This window comes from Centruroides vittatus, unplaced genomic scaffold, assembly GCF_030686945.1.
Source record: "Centruroides vittatus isolate TY-2023 unplaced genomic scaffold, ASM3068694v2 contig_4, whole genome shotgun sequence".
Taxonomy (NCBI): domain Eukaryota; kingdom Metazoa; phylum Arthropoda; class Arachnida; order Scorpiones; family Buthidae; genus Centruroides; species Centruroides vittatus.
Window position 1 is genome coordinate 2221893 of NW_027122214.1, and position 16953 is coordinate 2238845.

The 16953-nt window shown below is 26.8% G+C and overlaps 2 protein-coding genes across 2 annotated transcripts in view; one reads left to right on the forward strand and one right to left on the reverse strand.

Annotated features, from left to right (window-relative positions):
• The first annotated feature begins 206 nt into the window (after positions 1 to 206).
• LOC136976335 (juvenile hormone acid O-methyltransferase-like) lies at positions 207 to 1274 on the forward strand. Its single transcript, XM_067271582.1, has 3 exons — positions 207 to 707; positions 788 to 935; positions 1018 to 1274. Exons 1-3 carry the CDS (start codon positions 210 to 212, stop codon positions 1194 to 1196), a joined length of 825 nt encoding a protein of 274 aa, XP_067127683.1. The 5' UTR covers positions 207 to 209; the 3' UTR covers positions 1197 to 1274.
• A 4907-nt stretch (positions 1275 to 6181) lies between these two features.
• LOC136976264 (LON peptidase N-terminal domain and RING finger protein 3) overlaps positions 6182 to 16953 on the reverse strand; it is a 28962-nt gene continuing 18190 nt past the window's right edge. Inside the window, exons 4-11 of the mRNA XM_067271486.1 lie at positions 15688 to 15903; positions 15501 to 15588; positions 15098 to 15179; positions 14780 to 14894; positions 14457 to 14578; positions 11316 to 11492; positions 9326 to 9510; positions 6182 to 9018 (exon numbers count right to left, since the gene is read on the reverse strand). Of these exons, the coding sequence (XP_067127587.1) occupies positions 8732 to 9018; positions 9326 to 9510; positions 11316 to 11492; positions 14457 to 14578; positions 14780 to 14894; positions 15098 to 15179; positions 15501 to 15588; positions 15688 to 15903 (1272 nt within the window). The 3' untranslated portion in view covers positions 6182 to 8731. The remainder of the gene's footprint in view (positions 9019 to 9325; positions 9511 to 11315; positions 11493 to 14456; positions 14579 to 14779; positions 14895 to 15097; positions 15180 to 15500; positions 15589 to 15687; positions 15904 to 16953) is intronic.

The window sequence follows — 16953 nt, forward strand, 5'->3', positions numbered from 1 at the left end:
TTATATATATCCTACCAATACGGTCCATTACCATATTGAGAGAACCACCATCAAGAAGAAATCGCACGAACGTTGGCCTAAAACTACGCAAAACCGAGATCAATCGGATACAAGGTTCGATATCAATTCATTTTTACATTTCACTAAATTAATTGTTATATAGTTTATAATATTAAAGATTACACCTTATTTTTTTCATTAGTAAAATAATGAATAACCCCGAGCTGTACGCGAAATCGAATCCTTTTCAACTTCGCGATGCCAAGATGGTTCTTACTTCTTTCGCTCCTCAAATGGAAGAAACAACGGATACAGATTCGATTTTGGATATCGGATGCGGAGTGGGAAACGTTACTAATACGATTTTAAGGCCGATATTTTCTAAATACAGGAGAATAATCGGCGTAGACAAGTCTTCGGAGATGGTCGATTTTGCTCGCCGCCATAACTCTCAAGATAAAATTACCTACGAGCGTTTAGACATTTGTGAAGACGTAGAAAATTTTAAAAATACTTGGGGATGTTTTTCCAAAATATTTTCTTTCTATTGTTTGCATTGGATCAAAGATCATCGAAAAGTCTTGAGGAATATCGGCAAGTTGTTATCCACTAACGGAGAATGCCTTTTGGTTTTCGTGGCGCAGTGTCCCGTCTTCGAATTATACGAAATCATGGCCACATTACCGAAATGGAAAAACGTAATGAATGTAAGTAGATTTTTACTAAATTTATTCATAAGCCAATTTATTTAACCGAAACGAATTATTTTTCTTCTTCTGTATTTTAGGATGTAGAGAATTTCGTACCCGACACACAGCACTCGTTGCAACCTGTATTCGACTTCAGTAAATTAATGAAAGAAAGCGGGTTAGAAGTCTTGAGTTGTGAAACCACGCACATGGAATTCACTTTTAACAGCATCGATATTTTAAAAAGTAAAATAAGTTTCGTTAAATCAAAATAGAATCGAATTAAATAATAGAATTATTTTAATTCAATTATTATTTTCTTTCTTAGATTGTGTTTGCGCAATTTCTCCGTTTGTGAGCAGAATACCCGAAAACGATAAAGAATCGTACATCTCGGATTCTCTAAAAATACTCTCGGCATTGGCTACACACGAAAGAGATGCGAACGACAACGAAGGTTACGGATTTTCCTACAAATTGATGATCGCCAGAGGAAGAAAATTATAGTCATTCGCTGCATAAACTGTATTTATAAGATTCCTGTAAATTATTTAATGTTTATATATCAATAAAAGTTCTTATTTTATGGTTTTGTATCGTTGTGTTAGACGACACTAGAACATTTTCAAATCGGACGCGTTAAAGACGGGATTTTAAGCAATATCGATTGAAATTCTACGAAATTTTTCGGTAATTTTATTTGGAATTTAATTAATTCCTTCACCGATTTCTAATTAAATCGATAAAGTTCTTAGCAGCACTTCTAGAAAATCGTTACATAACTTATTCATAGTACAACCAAAAAAAAAATGATTTTAAATAATTTATATTTATAAATTGGAATTTCTATTCAATTCAATTATTCATCAACGAAAAAGAAATCTGTTTACAATTTATTTATGGCTAGTATTTTTGAAAACATTTTATAATAAATAAAAGACTTAATCGTAGTTCTGTAGAAAAAGTAGATTTAGTTCACTCGAACTAAAAATATTATAAAAACCTTAAAGTATGATAAATATATTTGGCTATTGTTTACTAAATATTTATTTTAAAACACGTAATTAAGTTAACAAGCGGTTCGTTAGGTTAAAATAGTAAATATCCTTGAAAGGAGGAAAATTTTGTAAATAAACGTTTCATTTTATTATTATTTTTTTTTTAAAATAGCAATACAAATGAAGAAAAGTTTTGCCTAATGTCTAGGTAATATGTTAATAGAAGCGAATGGAAGAATTCGATAGAGAAAACGTTATAACCGATTCTCAGTCCATTACATAACCTTCCGTAATGATCTATTATTCATATAAAACGAACATTTGCTTATTAAATCGGACTCGTGCTGTTCATAAATTTGCCTTTCTATCATTATTTCAAATAATTCATTTATATTTAGAAACATTAACAACTTCGGCAGTTCGGTTCTAAAAATAGAACCTGTTAGGCCTTCGTGTTTGCCTAATCACTTAAACTCGTTAAGAGATCGTCGTTTTATCCACTTTTATGGAATTTATAGGCCTATATAAGAATAAATTACCGTAATTTTAATAAAATTAATCTAAATTATTATATATTTTATATCTAAAACGCTATAAGCAATATTTTTATTAAATAATTTGATCGAGTTATATAACTTAATATACAGCATTTGTTGTCAATAAAGACTTATATAAAAGACCGTCCTTGGTTAGGTAAGAATAATTAATCTCTAGAAACGAGTAACTTACAGAATATTTACAGCAATCAATTTTATGGCGAGTGTCCTTGTACTTATAATTAATCCTTAGAGTGAATTAGACAAATAATCTTCTCTAAAGCTCCGAGCCTCATTAAACAACTTATTATTTAATCCTAGGGAAAAGCAGTCGCTGTTAATTGCGCGAAGCAATAAGAACATTTTAAAAATCTTATATTAATTATATGCGATCTTTCGTAATTTACGTATTTAAATAAAGATTATTATCATTTGCAGATAAAGTAGTTTAAATTCGTTTCGTATGGTGAGTCTGCTAACGTTCTTTCCCCGGCAATAACACTTTTTCAATTAAATTCAATATTAATTATAATGAAAGATGTAATTTAAATCGGTAATAAATGAAATTAGGCCCTTGAGCCCTTTTAAGATAATTAGATTTATTGTATAAATGCCATTAATATTGGTTTAAAGATGGCCGAATGGCCAAGGGTATCATCGAGGGGATTCGGAATTGAATCGGAGCAAGCAACCCCAGGAATTTTTCATGGCGGTCTATCTCAAATATGCCTCGTCCTTTACCACCCGGTCGGCCCATCAAATCCATAAAAGGCCCTTAATATCCACAGAACGAAAATAGTAAAAAGACTGAAAGAAAAAACCCTATATTATTACAATAGGCTTATTAACATATAACGATTTAAATATTCGATCGAAAGTTTTTACGTAATATGCTTTTAAGGTAATAACTTTTTACCGTTATTTGGTAGATTGCAGATCATAATAGATGAAAAGCTCTTATAAAATCCATTTTTTTACTATATATCCGTAGATTAGGAAACAGAATTAGTCCTTCTTTGTCTTCAGCTTATACCAAATAAACAAAAAGTCAGGTTTAAGTTGAAGGAGATGATCGTTTAAGAAATAGTTGATGTGTCCCGGTACACCTTAGAAAATAATATCTTATGAAGACAATCGACAAAAGCCGTAACTTGCGGGTTATAACCTACAGAAAGTAGTGTCTTTAATCTTATGACTAAAGACACTATTTTATATAAAGATACTTAATAGTATTAAACATCTTATGGCACAATGCAATTGTCGAAGTATTATTTAACTGTGATTTATTGATTCTGTAGAGGTTTTTGGCTCACCGGAAATAAAGATTTCAGGATGCACGAGGAGAATTACATTCAAGCATTCAAACTATTTGTTCTTCAGACAATACAATTGCGAAATGTGTTTCCAAAGATTAAAGTATAATATATTAATCCTTACTGATTACATGAAGTTGGTGGGGTAAATTACATAAATTACAAATATTTGATAACGCATAATTGTGTCTAATAAAACTCCGTTCCGGGTTAATAATTCATCGTTGTTGAGACCTTATCATTCTATATTTATACAAACTGTTAAGAAAATTAAAATAAAAATCGTACTAATACATAAAGAATGCACGAAGTTACGCAACCAAAATGCAATAGTTATTATTAAAAGTTTTTCTTATGAAAGGAATAAATTCAAACAATCAAAAAAGAACGTTGTGTAATCACTTTATTAAATATTCAACGAATGAGATATAATACAGATTTGAAAACAAACTTCATACTCAATCGATAAAGTTCTCTTTTTAGATCGTATATAAATTTAAATGGTTGAAAAAATAAACAATAATCACGATTTATTTATAAATAATTATAAGGCTGTTTAATTGCGGCAGGGCGTTAACGAAGCTTCTTCTGTGTGGCTTACACAAGAAGCTTGTTTGTTCTCGAAATTTGATGAGCCGATTTGACCGAAATTTTCACGATAATTTATTAATTTACTGTATATTATTTCAGTAATTTATGTATTTTTCAGGCTGTTATATAAATCAGAGGGAAAGTATGGCGATCGAAAATGAAACACCTCAAAATTTTTACATTTTTGGACTCAGGGTACCTTGAAACGCAGTGGCGTAGCGAGGGGGTGCAAGGGGGTCTATCATGCACCGGGCGCCACTAGCAGAGGGGCGCCCAAATGGTCTCCAAGACAAACTATATGTGTTTCTGGAGGGGGAGGGGGCGCCAATAAGGTATCGTGCTCCGAGCGCCAGTTATGTTCGCTACGCTACTGTTGAAACGTCGAGAAATTCGGGGGGGGGTTTCTGTATGTATGGATGTTAGTGCTTGTGTTAGGGGGGCACGATTTTGTTCTCTCTGTTTAAAGCTTAATAACTCCTGTGCTTTTTGTGGAAATTTTCTGAAATTTTGCAGGGGGGTTTGTGTGTTAGGGGTATTGATGCTATTAAATTTTGGTGGTTAAAGGCCGAGAGGGCGGGGAGATAAACATATCTCGAATAGAGTCTAACTTAATGAGTATTTTACTCGTTTTTAGCATTTACAATTTTTTTTATAAAATCCATCTCTACTTTCAAAACTAAGTTTTTTGCCATTTTATAATTAAAAAAAACTTCTAATATTTTTAATTGGCGCCATCAGTTGTTGCTGGGAAAGTTAAGCAACTCTTTTAGTTTTTTTATATTCTTTATCTTTTCAATTTCTTTACTTTCTACTTCATCTTTGCATCTGTATTTTCTTTCAAAATAAGAAATCAAATTACTTTCTTACTAATTATATCATTTTCTTTTGATTTTTAGTTTGTCTATCTGCTTTTTATTTGTAAGTAAACACTCAAAGATAATTACGTAATGTTAAATATATAAATGCTAACTGACTGGAGGATAGAAACAATAAAATAAATAAATAAATATACTGTAGTTATTGCGAGAAATTTCTTAAAAATTTAAGCAAGAGTGGTTGGAGACGAAAAATTCTTGGGGTTGCTCATCCGAATTCGATTTCGGGTTACCCAGAGGGATAGGTTAAAGCCTTAATCGCCTGGGCCATCCGATTCCGGCTGGATGGCTGAAGCGGTGTAGTGCTAACATACAGCCTTGGAGATTCGGCGAATCGAAAAACACCAAGAACTTTTTTACTAGAACCTAACCTTTTTTCAGGTCCATAGTGGGATGGGCCATCCCACTATTACAAAACAAAATTTTAATTTGACTTTTTGACTAAGATCGCTTCCATTTGTAGAAACTTTGATCACTTTTAGAATGCAGTTTACAAGTACCCGAAACATTTCAGTTTCGATCTTGATTCTGCTTGTGTTGTGGCATAGGCAGCAGGTGTTCTGTGGCCTGTAAGATCGGCTACAACCCGTTCCGCTTTATTCCGATCAATACCAAGAAGCAAGGTCTTCTATAAATGTATTGCGCCAAGTTCTCCTTGGTCATTCTTTACTTTTTACGCGAAACAATTAAAATCGAATCTTATAAAGGATTTGATCTTTATATTCGTAAAGTGCAATTTTATTAATAACCCGACTTTTTATTTAATCTGATTTTATTTAAAATTCTGCTCATTTCTTAATTTTTACGAATAATTAACCTATAATTGCATCGGTAATTAAAAAGTCACTACGAATTATAGGCTTAAATATAGGAATAATCACTCAGGTTTAGAGCTGGACTTAGATTTTATAGCTTACAAGTCTAACAGGCACTGATTACAGGCACTGAAGGCATAATGATGCATGTAAAATGTGAGGCACTAAGCTACAGCTTATTTAGCTTGTGTACTGTACAAATTCGGCCTGCTCAGGTAACAAATGCTATTGGAAATGGCTCTATTGTGCTTGCAAATGTAGTCCTTCTTGATCACTCTGCATTATGGATCTGAGGATAAATCAAATGCATATATTAACTACACAAACTGAAAACGCGAAATTTTTTGAAACAAAACAAACAGAATTTAACTTTTTGATCAAATATAACTTTATTCAATTTCACAACTACAGCTTCTAACTATGAAGAGTCATAAAAATTGACACAACCTCATATTGAATATGACCAAAAAAGATATCAACATTGAATAAATACATAATATCACAAATTAAATACACATACATGGCATATTTTATAATTATTGCTGAAATTGTCGAAGACTGCAAACATGCATAGTAGTGTTTGTACACAACTGACATTCGAAACACGAAGAATTTCAGTTGTTTTTTTTTTTCTTCTTAATTTTGAAAGAATTCTTACGTACATCTACATGAACATAATTTACTTAGAATTACAACAAAACATTTATTTGAGCAGAAGATAGGAAACTAGAAGAAGTATGGTTTGATTTTTACAATGACGAATCACATATAAACATCACAATTTTCATTCCCTGATTTTTTTCTTTTTAAAAAGGAAGTGAACAAAAATCATTTGCAGGGATAATAGGAAATCTTTCAATAATAGGAAATCTTTCAATAATATAAAAATTTGGAAATTATTTTATTTTATAATATACACAGTATCATAAAAGTATAAATTAGGTATTCACAATGGAAGAATAATCAAAAATAGCACAAAAATTAACAGTATTGAAATGCCAGCAAACTTCAAATGCCTTATGCATTCCATTATTATTTTTTATTTTTTTATTTTTTTTTAGCAACAAGCAAAATGTAAATTTGTAAACAGCTTATAACATATATATATACGCTGTTCAAAATTTTAATTATTTTGGAATGGATTTAAAGATTTCATATCTAAGTACTAAATAAAAACAGGAACAATATTCATTAAATACATCACAGTATACTTCTTATCAATTATAATTTTCATATTGAGACTATTTCTTTTGCATTCAAATGTTGATTTTAAAAAAATAAAAATAAAAAATTATATATTCTGTTCTTCAAACATCTAAAGAGTAAAGAAGTATCTTTAAGTTTTGATCAAGAATAGTTTTCTACGTGGTTTTTTGATGATAAAGTTTTAAATTTTATATTAATTTAATTCAATTTCAAAGTCCTAAATATTGTTAAAAGCATTTAGTTAATTAAACCGATGTATTCTTATCAATGAATCACGATGCATTGATAAAAATACTTTTGTACGACTTTCGTATGTTAAAATGTTCAAATTATTTTTATTTTGATTTCTTAATTAACTTTACTCTTTAACCTAGAAAACTATCTTGAGTAAATCCTTCCAAATTATATGATTAAATCACATTTGTATAAATGTTTTGAGCTGTATTTGAGTTTAAGTACAAATAATATATTAAATAACGACAATTTATATAATACATAATAAACTATATAAAAACATTTTTTAATTGTACAGTATTGTTCAATAATCAGATGCAGAAATAAATATTCTTGTTTTTCTCAATTTTTTTTTTTTTTAGGAATGACATTCTATAATTTAAATATGAAATAATTAAAATAAGACATTTGGACAAGGTTCAACATATCTTGACCAGGGATATGCTAAAAAGAACAACTAATATGATGAGATGAGCTCCTGTAATTGAGCCGTAATTAACTATAAAATATAAAATTTTTGATTTTACTTCAACAGAAGCTTAGAAATCAATGTTTTTATAACTTCTATAAAAACTTAATAATTTCCCATTTGCTTTCCTCGTCAAATAAAATAATACAGTAGGAGTTTCAAACTATATTTTTGTAAGGATATTAATTCTTTTGCTTCAAATTTTTTGAAGATTAATGCACAATAAGATTACTATTAGTAATTAATGTTACTTTTTCTTTTCAAATTTCAATGCATTATATGCACATATTGCTGAAACATCATAATTAGTTGATGTAAAATAAATTAACACAATCTTTTTATCTAAATAATACATTGATTCAATATACATATCTTACACATTGCTGTCAAATAGAATAATCTCAAACTGGATTGTCATTAAGTGGCTAAAATATGGAATATATGATAACAATTTCACAAATTATGCACTGTTACTCTATGTATATATTACTAATTATAAAGCTTGTATAGATGAAAACTGGAAAAGAAAAAATTTCATATTTGTATTATTATACTTGGTTACAATATCAAAATCAAATTTCTGACTGCCAGTTTCAAAAAATTACACACATTCATAGGATATCAAGCATACTTCTTGAAGCTGCATTGAAAACAAAAATGTTTTTCAACAGAGTGAATTCACGACGATACACTTCCTTAGTCGGGATGCATATTTTTTCATTTATAGTTTGAGTTGGATTTGAACAAGTATGGATATTGTCATCTTCCACATAACCATATGCTTATGGTCTTGAATAGTAAAAATATTCCATAGGAATTTAAACTTATTTGGTCTTGGCATTTGCCATTTGAAGAGATAATGTTCTTGCACCACACAAGAAGTCAAGCTCAGTTACTTCACAGAGAGAAGAAAAAAACACAAAAAACAAATACTGTTATGAGAAAAATGTTCCTGTTACTTACTTTATAATGTTTTAAAATGCATGAAAGTGATTTCATCACTAGTCAGAGGGGACTATGAGTTTGAAGATAAAGTAAAACCCGATGTAAAACTTCTAAACGACGTCTTAGAGATGTCATAGCCAAGACTGCTATCTGTGCCTTTGGATCTAATGGAAGAATTGCGAGCATCCACCAAAACCATGATGGTCCATTCTGACTATTTAAATAATCTTCTTCTACTGATGGCATTTGACCAAAATGTTCTAATACTCTCCTCTTGATGTCTGATGGAAGTCCAATAAACCACATTTCTGCTTTCCTATGAACTTCATCATGCAATTGGGATATTTCTAAAAAGTAATTTAAAATTAGACAATGTAATATAGTAAAATAATAAAATCATATTTAATATAAATTAAAAAATTACATAAAACTTTAAAGAAATTAGAAGTTTTAAATTATTGTCTGCTTTATTATGATATTTAAACATTTATTAATGACAGCACACTTGTCAGAGAAATGCTCAAACACATAATAAGACAGAAAATGCTTTTCTCAAAATGATTCTGAGTTTTTGCTCTGAAAAAGGCATTTTGTAACTTTTTAATTTGACCATTGAATTTCTGATATTTACAAATAAATTATTATTTTACTTACCATCTCTTTCAAAATCCTCTGGAGGAACATCAGATAAAAATTCTACTGCTCCAGTGTGATAACCATCTCTCATGCCAGTATGCAATACTCTAAACCTTTTACTTCCAATGGTGTCTACAACTGCCCGACCATCTGGAAAATATTGAACTTCACGAATTTCCAGCATTGTTCCATGACTTGCAATTCTACCAAAAAAGAATAACAAATTGATATTTTAATTATTAACTATTAATCAATTATATTATATATTTGATAACAATAAACTTGCAGCATAAAGATATATTTTTCTTTTCAAATATGAATTTATTCACAACAAATATATAATTATTACAATTTAATTTATATTAATAATTTACTAGAACTGGATATTGTAATAGTTTGCAAATTACAATATCCAGTTCTAGTAATATTAAAACTACATAATACACTTTAATATCGTACTTTACAATAATGTATGATGTAATTTTTATCATTAAGAAAATCAAATGGTGCAATCACTTGTTTGGAAATGTAATAATGTATATACTTTCTTAAGAAAAAACAATTTTAATAAAAATACTTCTATCTTCTAGACTCTAAAAAGATATTAATGTGAAAAATATAAATTAAGAATAGTTCACAATAAATATTTTTTATAATATTCTTATCTAAGATATAACATGAACTACCATTGAACTTATTTTAAAGTTCTATGGCAGGAGTAAACAACATGTGTCATATATAAACAACATAGGTCATATGTGGTCCTTACAAATGTTTTGATCAGCCAGATGTCTGATTTTGATTAAAATATTTTTACAATATTGATTTTTCAGATGAATTCCCTTCACAGTATACAAAAAATATTTTACAATGTAGCATTTTATATGAATTAATCATCAATAAATCTTTTTATTCAAAATGATAAATGAATTAATTTAGAATTTAGTAATAATAAGTATAGTTGTTAACAAACTTCTGTTTATCAAGTATTTTATCATAAGAGATTAAGATAAATCATAGGAGCTAGAAAATGTTTAATTAATTATGAAATTTGTACACTTAATCCTAAAAAATTGTTAATTTTTCCAGTAAGATTTATGAATAAAGATTTACTAATTTTATTGATTTAATTTCATTTTCACATATTTTATGTATAAACCATAAACTGGAATTTCTATCAAATGCTTATAAACTTAAGATTAATTTCATCTTTTAATAATAATTTCCACATAAGTCATTCTTATGTAACCAGTAAAAATATACATATATAATATTTTCATCAGTTTCCATTAATATCAACGCAATTTATCATTTTTCTTATAGAGAATAACAATTTGGTCAATATAATATAATATATATGGTCAATAATTTTATATAAAAACTGCTTTACACAATAGCTTTGTTTCTCTTTCTTTATAATGGAAATTTGTACTAATGTTTTAAAAAAAATAATACCTCTATTAAACAAAAATAAACATTTTTACAAAAAAAAAATAATAGTAATATTGGTAATAAAACTTCATTAAAATTTAAAAAATAAAACTGAAAAATGAGGAAGTTACTAATAGTAATATATGTAGCTTTTATGTAACAGATTTATTAGTGAAGTAAAAATAATGAAGAATATATATTTCATAACATAAAAATGTAAATGAAAGTCTAATGATAATTATATAACCCGCTTTTGCTGTCACATGTATAAGAATTATAGAAATTGTAATTTTTAAATATCTTAATACAGTATTCTTATAGTAATTCTGGATATCAGTTTTCAATTTTTACACAAAAATTCTTTAGATTTCAAAATCATAAATATAAAAAATGAGAAAACAGTGAATAAATGCATATGTCAACTGGCATCAAGGGTGATATAATTGTATATCATTGTTTTTATTTAAAACTGTTCAAAAATTTTTCTAGAAATAATGTCAATTGATATTATTTGAAAATAAAATTATATTTTTACTAGGCTATACATTAATATTAAAATAATGTAAAAGAAAATTACCCATTTTCTGAATCTTCCATAAATGCACACATGCCAAATTGATTTGTTCCAGACTCCATACTCTGACGAATCATTAGTCTATACCTAGGCTCAAATGCATGTAATGGACAAGGCACCATGGGAAATGCAACTGTGCACAGAAACAATGGAATGACATGTTCTGGATCTTTTCCAGCACTGAAAATCAATAAAGAAAATTAAATATAATAAGAAATTTTTAAAGAAATTTTCTATATTTTTGATGTCTTGAAATAAATTGTAATCTTAGTTCAAAGATAAAAAAAAAAAAAAAAAAAACACTTTTTAAGATATTCATAGTTCTTTTACATCAAATGATTATTCTTTTGAATAATTTCTTTAATATTTTTCATTCTTATTAAAAACATAATTTGTAGTTTATACATTATACTTTTCACAAAATACTAATATAATCATGCCAGAAATGTAGCTATTTATTTTCTTTGTGTAATATTTTATTTGTCTGAACACATTATTATATTTATATATTTTGGTATTATATAAGTTTATCAAAAACTATATAAACGAAAAATAATTACTGATCTATGCAATTGTTAATTAAGCATTATATCTTAATGTTAATCTTCACACCATATGTTACTTTTTTTTTTAGTAAATAATTGTTTTAAGACCTAAGTAATACTACCTACCAATATAAAATTTTTCAGTCTTATTATTAGCTTACTTTCATTATAATAAGAAAGACAATAATAATGGAGAAAATGTTTCATATAAATATAAAAAATATAAAACATTCATTAACATTCGTTACGAAAACGTTCAAAACAATCAATTAGAAGAAAATCATTAAAACGCATTTTAGATCAACAGCAATATTTTTTTTTATCGGTGAATATATCAGCAAAATATATCAGTGAATAACTTTCTAAAGTCTGAAGTCTATAAAATTTTACTTAATCTTTTGTAGTATACTATTACAATATGAGGTAGTGAATACATTTTGTTAATATAAATATGATCTTATGAATTATTAAAAGGTTGGCAAATATTATAGTTATGTAACTGAATTTAAATTCAAAAATATATTTTTAAATGATATAAGTGTTTTAAAAATGCCTCCACCTATAATATTAATCTTGAGACTGTTTAAAAGTATTTGAAATATTGATGATTCACAGTTTTCAAATTACAATGTAAATTGAAAATTTTAGTTTTTATTTTTAAAAGATTTTGTATAAATTATTTATTTTTACAAAACATTTAGTATTTAAAATTTAATCATTAAAAAAAACATTAAAACTTTAGCAAAATATTTGATGAATGACTAAGAGATACTTTTCTATCATTTCATTTGAAGCAAATATAAAAAGTAATATTCTTTGAAAGAGAATATAAAACTTATTAAATTCATAAATATGATGGAATAGAAAATGTACTTATTTGAAAATGCTTTAATCAAATAAAGAATTTTTAAAAGAAAAGAAATATTGAAAAATATTGTTATACAGAAAAATAAATATTTTGTAGCGATAAAACATGAAATAAATTATGTAAATTCACAAATAAAAATTTTTGCACAGTAAAATGAAGTTTTATTTTATTTCAGATATTAAATAATTCAGTAAGAACTAGGGTTGCCACCTCATAACTTAATCTCACCCGGAGACGATGATTTAAGAAACAAAAAAAAACCTTATATGTATACATATACAATTTTTTTATTTATATAAATTAACAAATTCAAAACTCAAGTTTCTACAAATTTAATACAATTCTAATAATCACAAAGTAGTTTCTAATAAAAAACTAATAAAACTAAGAACTAATAAAAAACAAATCTAACAATTTATGTATAAAATAAATACAGGCAAATAAATATAAAAATATGCAAGATACAAAATGGTATATGTGCAATTAATTATTTATTTATGTAGATTTTTCCATGTATATTTCCTGTTTGACATCGCAGCTTTTACAAGATCTGCATTTTCTGGCTTTCTTATGAATTCATAAAATTCTCGACAGCTCGTGTCAAAATTAAGCTTTATGCATAATTCTGCCTTTACTAGCTCAACCCTCATCCTGTTACGGTTGTCTGTCCAGGTATTTCCCATAATCGAAAAAATTCGTTCCACGTATGCATTACTAATAGGTATCGATAGAATCTTACCAACAACTTTGGGTAGTTCAGTGAAAACATTAGAGGAAAATATTTTTATCCATTTTTTATCAGTAGGCAAATTGAGCGATTTGGTGGAAGGAATGATCTTTTTAAGAAGACAGATGTCATCATATAATCTATCGGCGTCTAATTCTACATTTACGTGTTTTGCAGCATTTAAAAAATCTTGGTATTTAAAATTTTCGTCCTTAAGATTAATTACTGAAAAATATTTGAATGGGCTATATTCTTAACCTACTTAATATTAAGATAGAAAAAGATTAGAGAATAAGAAGATCTTAGGAAGGAATAAGTTTTTAGGAAAGGGGTACCCGTTGCTCCACGTGTTTCTCACCGATCGCACGTCTTTCTTCTTAGGTGTCTCCGCCAAAAGTGTCTCAACTAATGGGAACTTGCCCTGAGGGCCTCCTGCTCTTTATTGTTTCATTCCCCACACCTGCGAAAGTTAGGGGTGGGTAGAAGGTTCTCAAAGTCGGTTATTCCAGCGGAATAACCGACTTTGAGAACTTTCTTGCACAACCCGGAGAAATACTAATTAAACCCGGAGCCTGGAGATAACTCAGTGAAACCCAGATAGGTGGCAACCCATATAGAACGGGATAGGCAGTTATAGATATATAGATAGGCTGTTATAGAACTAGGCTATACATTAATTTTAATGTATAGCCTAGTTCTATAACCTATAACCTATACTGTAAACTACAAACAGTATTAAAGAAATTGTTTGTAATTTACAATATAAAAAATAAAAAATAAAGATCTTAATTTATAATGAAGAAATAAAATTTTTTTAAATATTTTAAACAGAAATTCCTTTAACTAAATATATATTTCTTAACAAGTTATTCAATTAAAGTTTTTGCTTTTGTTAGCTCATGAGTTAGATTACAATCAGATACTTTTATACATTTACATAAGAGTATACTAAAAACTAATTTAATTGTTGTTAACATAAAAAAATAATGTGAATAAAAAATTACTTTGAAAGTTCCTCCATTTCCTCTTCAAAGATAGTTTTCCTCTCTGCATAGTCTTCTGGTAAATAAAGCTGCATAGCATTATCAATAAATTCTGTTATAGCTTGTCTCCTCTCAGCTAGGTACTAAATATATAAAAATTTATCAGTAAGAAATTATTTTTCTTATGTGTTTCAATAATATATTATATACATTTAATATTATATTATAAAAATATATTTCTTATTTTTATTAACAGTTAAATCGTAAATATCATGCAATAATTGTTTTCAATTAAATCATAACTAAATATACAAAAAAATCAAATATTAATCATATTTACATACCCTTTCCAGTGAAGTTTTACAAAGTGGACAAGAGGGTTGATGGTCTAAGCATCTATCTAAACACATTCGACAGAAACTATGACCACATGGAGTAGTTACAGGTTGCCAAAGTATTCTAAATTAATATAAATTTAATGAATATTTACTAATTTATTTATAAAATTAAAAATGATTTTAAAAAGTATCTTAAAGGCAATGAAAACAATAAGTTATTGTTCTATGCCTTTAAACTATTTTTTATTATTTTAATTTTTAGAAATGTATGAAAGAATTGAAACCTTAATGAATATTAAATTACATAACAAATAAAAATTCTACCTGAAACATAAAGAACATTCGAAATCCTTTTTGTCGACTAGATCAGGATTAATTTTACTTGAAACTAACTTTACTTCAGTATCTAAATTATAAAATAAAATATATAATTACTCACTTAGTATAAACTATATAACATTATAATTTAATAAAGTAATTTTTTGATAATTTTATAAATTTATTAACTTACAAAAAAATACACTTTTTTTGTATAAAAATCTCTTAATAAGTAATATTAAAATCAAATAAAGCTCATATTTACTAATTTTTTAACTTGAAAATAATACATCATTAAATTTAAAAGTGTAACAGTTTACCTACAAATTTTTAAAATAATTTATTAACACTTTAAATATTCAGATAAAAAGTCAATATTAATAATTAGTTATTAGACATATTTACTTACTGTGTAATTTATCTATTTCATTTAACATTCTTTCTAAAAATCTATGTAAATCATCTCTTTCAACTCTTCTTCCTATTCTTCTATAACTCTATTATTAAAAATACTTAAATTTAGTATATAAATATTATTAAAAAATTTTCAAATTTTAACTACTAAAACATGTTGATATGTTTCAAATATTACTGACCCTTAGAACTTCTTCGTCACAAGATGAATCGCTATCTATATCACTAGACTGCCAATTATAACTATCATTGCTAGTAGAACTGTAAAGACTTCCTTCACTGCCTGAATGTTCCCTTTGATATTGCAAAGATGGAAAGAAATGATTGTTGGAAGATGATTCACCCAAATCAACATAATCATGAGGTGATGAATTTTTTAACAGAAGCTTATGCAATAACTGTAAAAAATAATTATTTTCATAATATAACATATGAATTAAATGGATAAATAGAAAGATAAAAATGTTTTGCAAAAATATAAAAACATTGCATATATTAAATTAAATAATACACTAGTCAGATAAAAGCAGATTCTTACAAGTATGATAAAGCAAATATAATATCTAAAAGTTAGCATAATTCTTTTCAAAAATTATCTAATTAATTGACTTAATTCTAGTTTAAAACTAATTCAGCTTAGATGCACATTATGCCACTAAATATTGGTCTATGATTAATGTTTATCCAGTCCTAGTTACCATTTTCAGATGTTATCATGTTGATTAAAAATTGTGCAACTCCTTTCAATAACTGAATTTAAAATAAGAATAAATTTTGATAATTTTAAATGAACAAGATGTTTCTGACTCTAAAAACATATCTAACACTTGTAATTTTTAAAAATTGTTCTTTTATAATGTAATTACCAAATATGTAAATAAAATCAGCAAAAGAACTCGAAGATATTTTCTCTAAAAAATTTTCCACCAAGCCAAGTAGTAACATTTGAAAACAGAAATTGAGAATAATTGTATATACATGATTTGATAGCAAATATTTTTATTTTTAAACTTAACAAATGAAAGATTAAAATAAAATTTGTTATATTAACAATTAAGTTAAAGTATCAAAAATGACTGATTTTTCAACAGTTTTTAAGATAATTTTTAACTTCAAAAAGTTTAAAAAACTATTATACAAATTAATAAGTATATTTTATAGTTTCAACTCTATTTAAATCATGTACAGTACATGAGAAACCAGATTATAAAAGATTCAGAAAAGAAAATATTTGAAATCTTATTTAATATGACATCAAATATAATAAAATTGTAATTACATAATTACATATAAAGTTTTATACAAAGTATAAATCAATCTTTTTTTTATTAAGTCACTTTCAATACACTTAATTCCATTTTTTTTTTTTTACTTTTTAAATGTCTTTCATACAGACAAAAGTAATAAAATTTCAGTTACAGTTGCTTATAAATATTACTTTCAAAATC

Excerpts from the sequence above, each read along its gene's own strand:
- LOC136976335 (XM_067271582.1), top strand. The coding sequence starts at position 210 with ATGAATAACCCCGAGCTGTACGCGAAATCGAATCCTTTTCAACTTCGC. Across the intron at positions 708-787 it reads AATGGAAAAACGTAATGAAT|GATGTAGAGAATTTCGTACC; the intron begins GTAAGTAGATTT and ends TCTGTATTTTAG. Across the intron at positions 936-1,017 it reads CAGCATCGATATTTTAAAAA|ATTGTGTTTGCGCAATTTCT; the intron begins GTAAAATAAGTT and ends TTTCTTTCTTAG.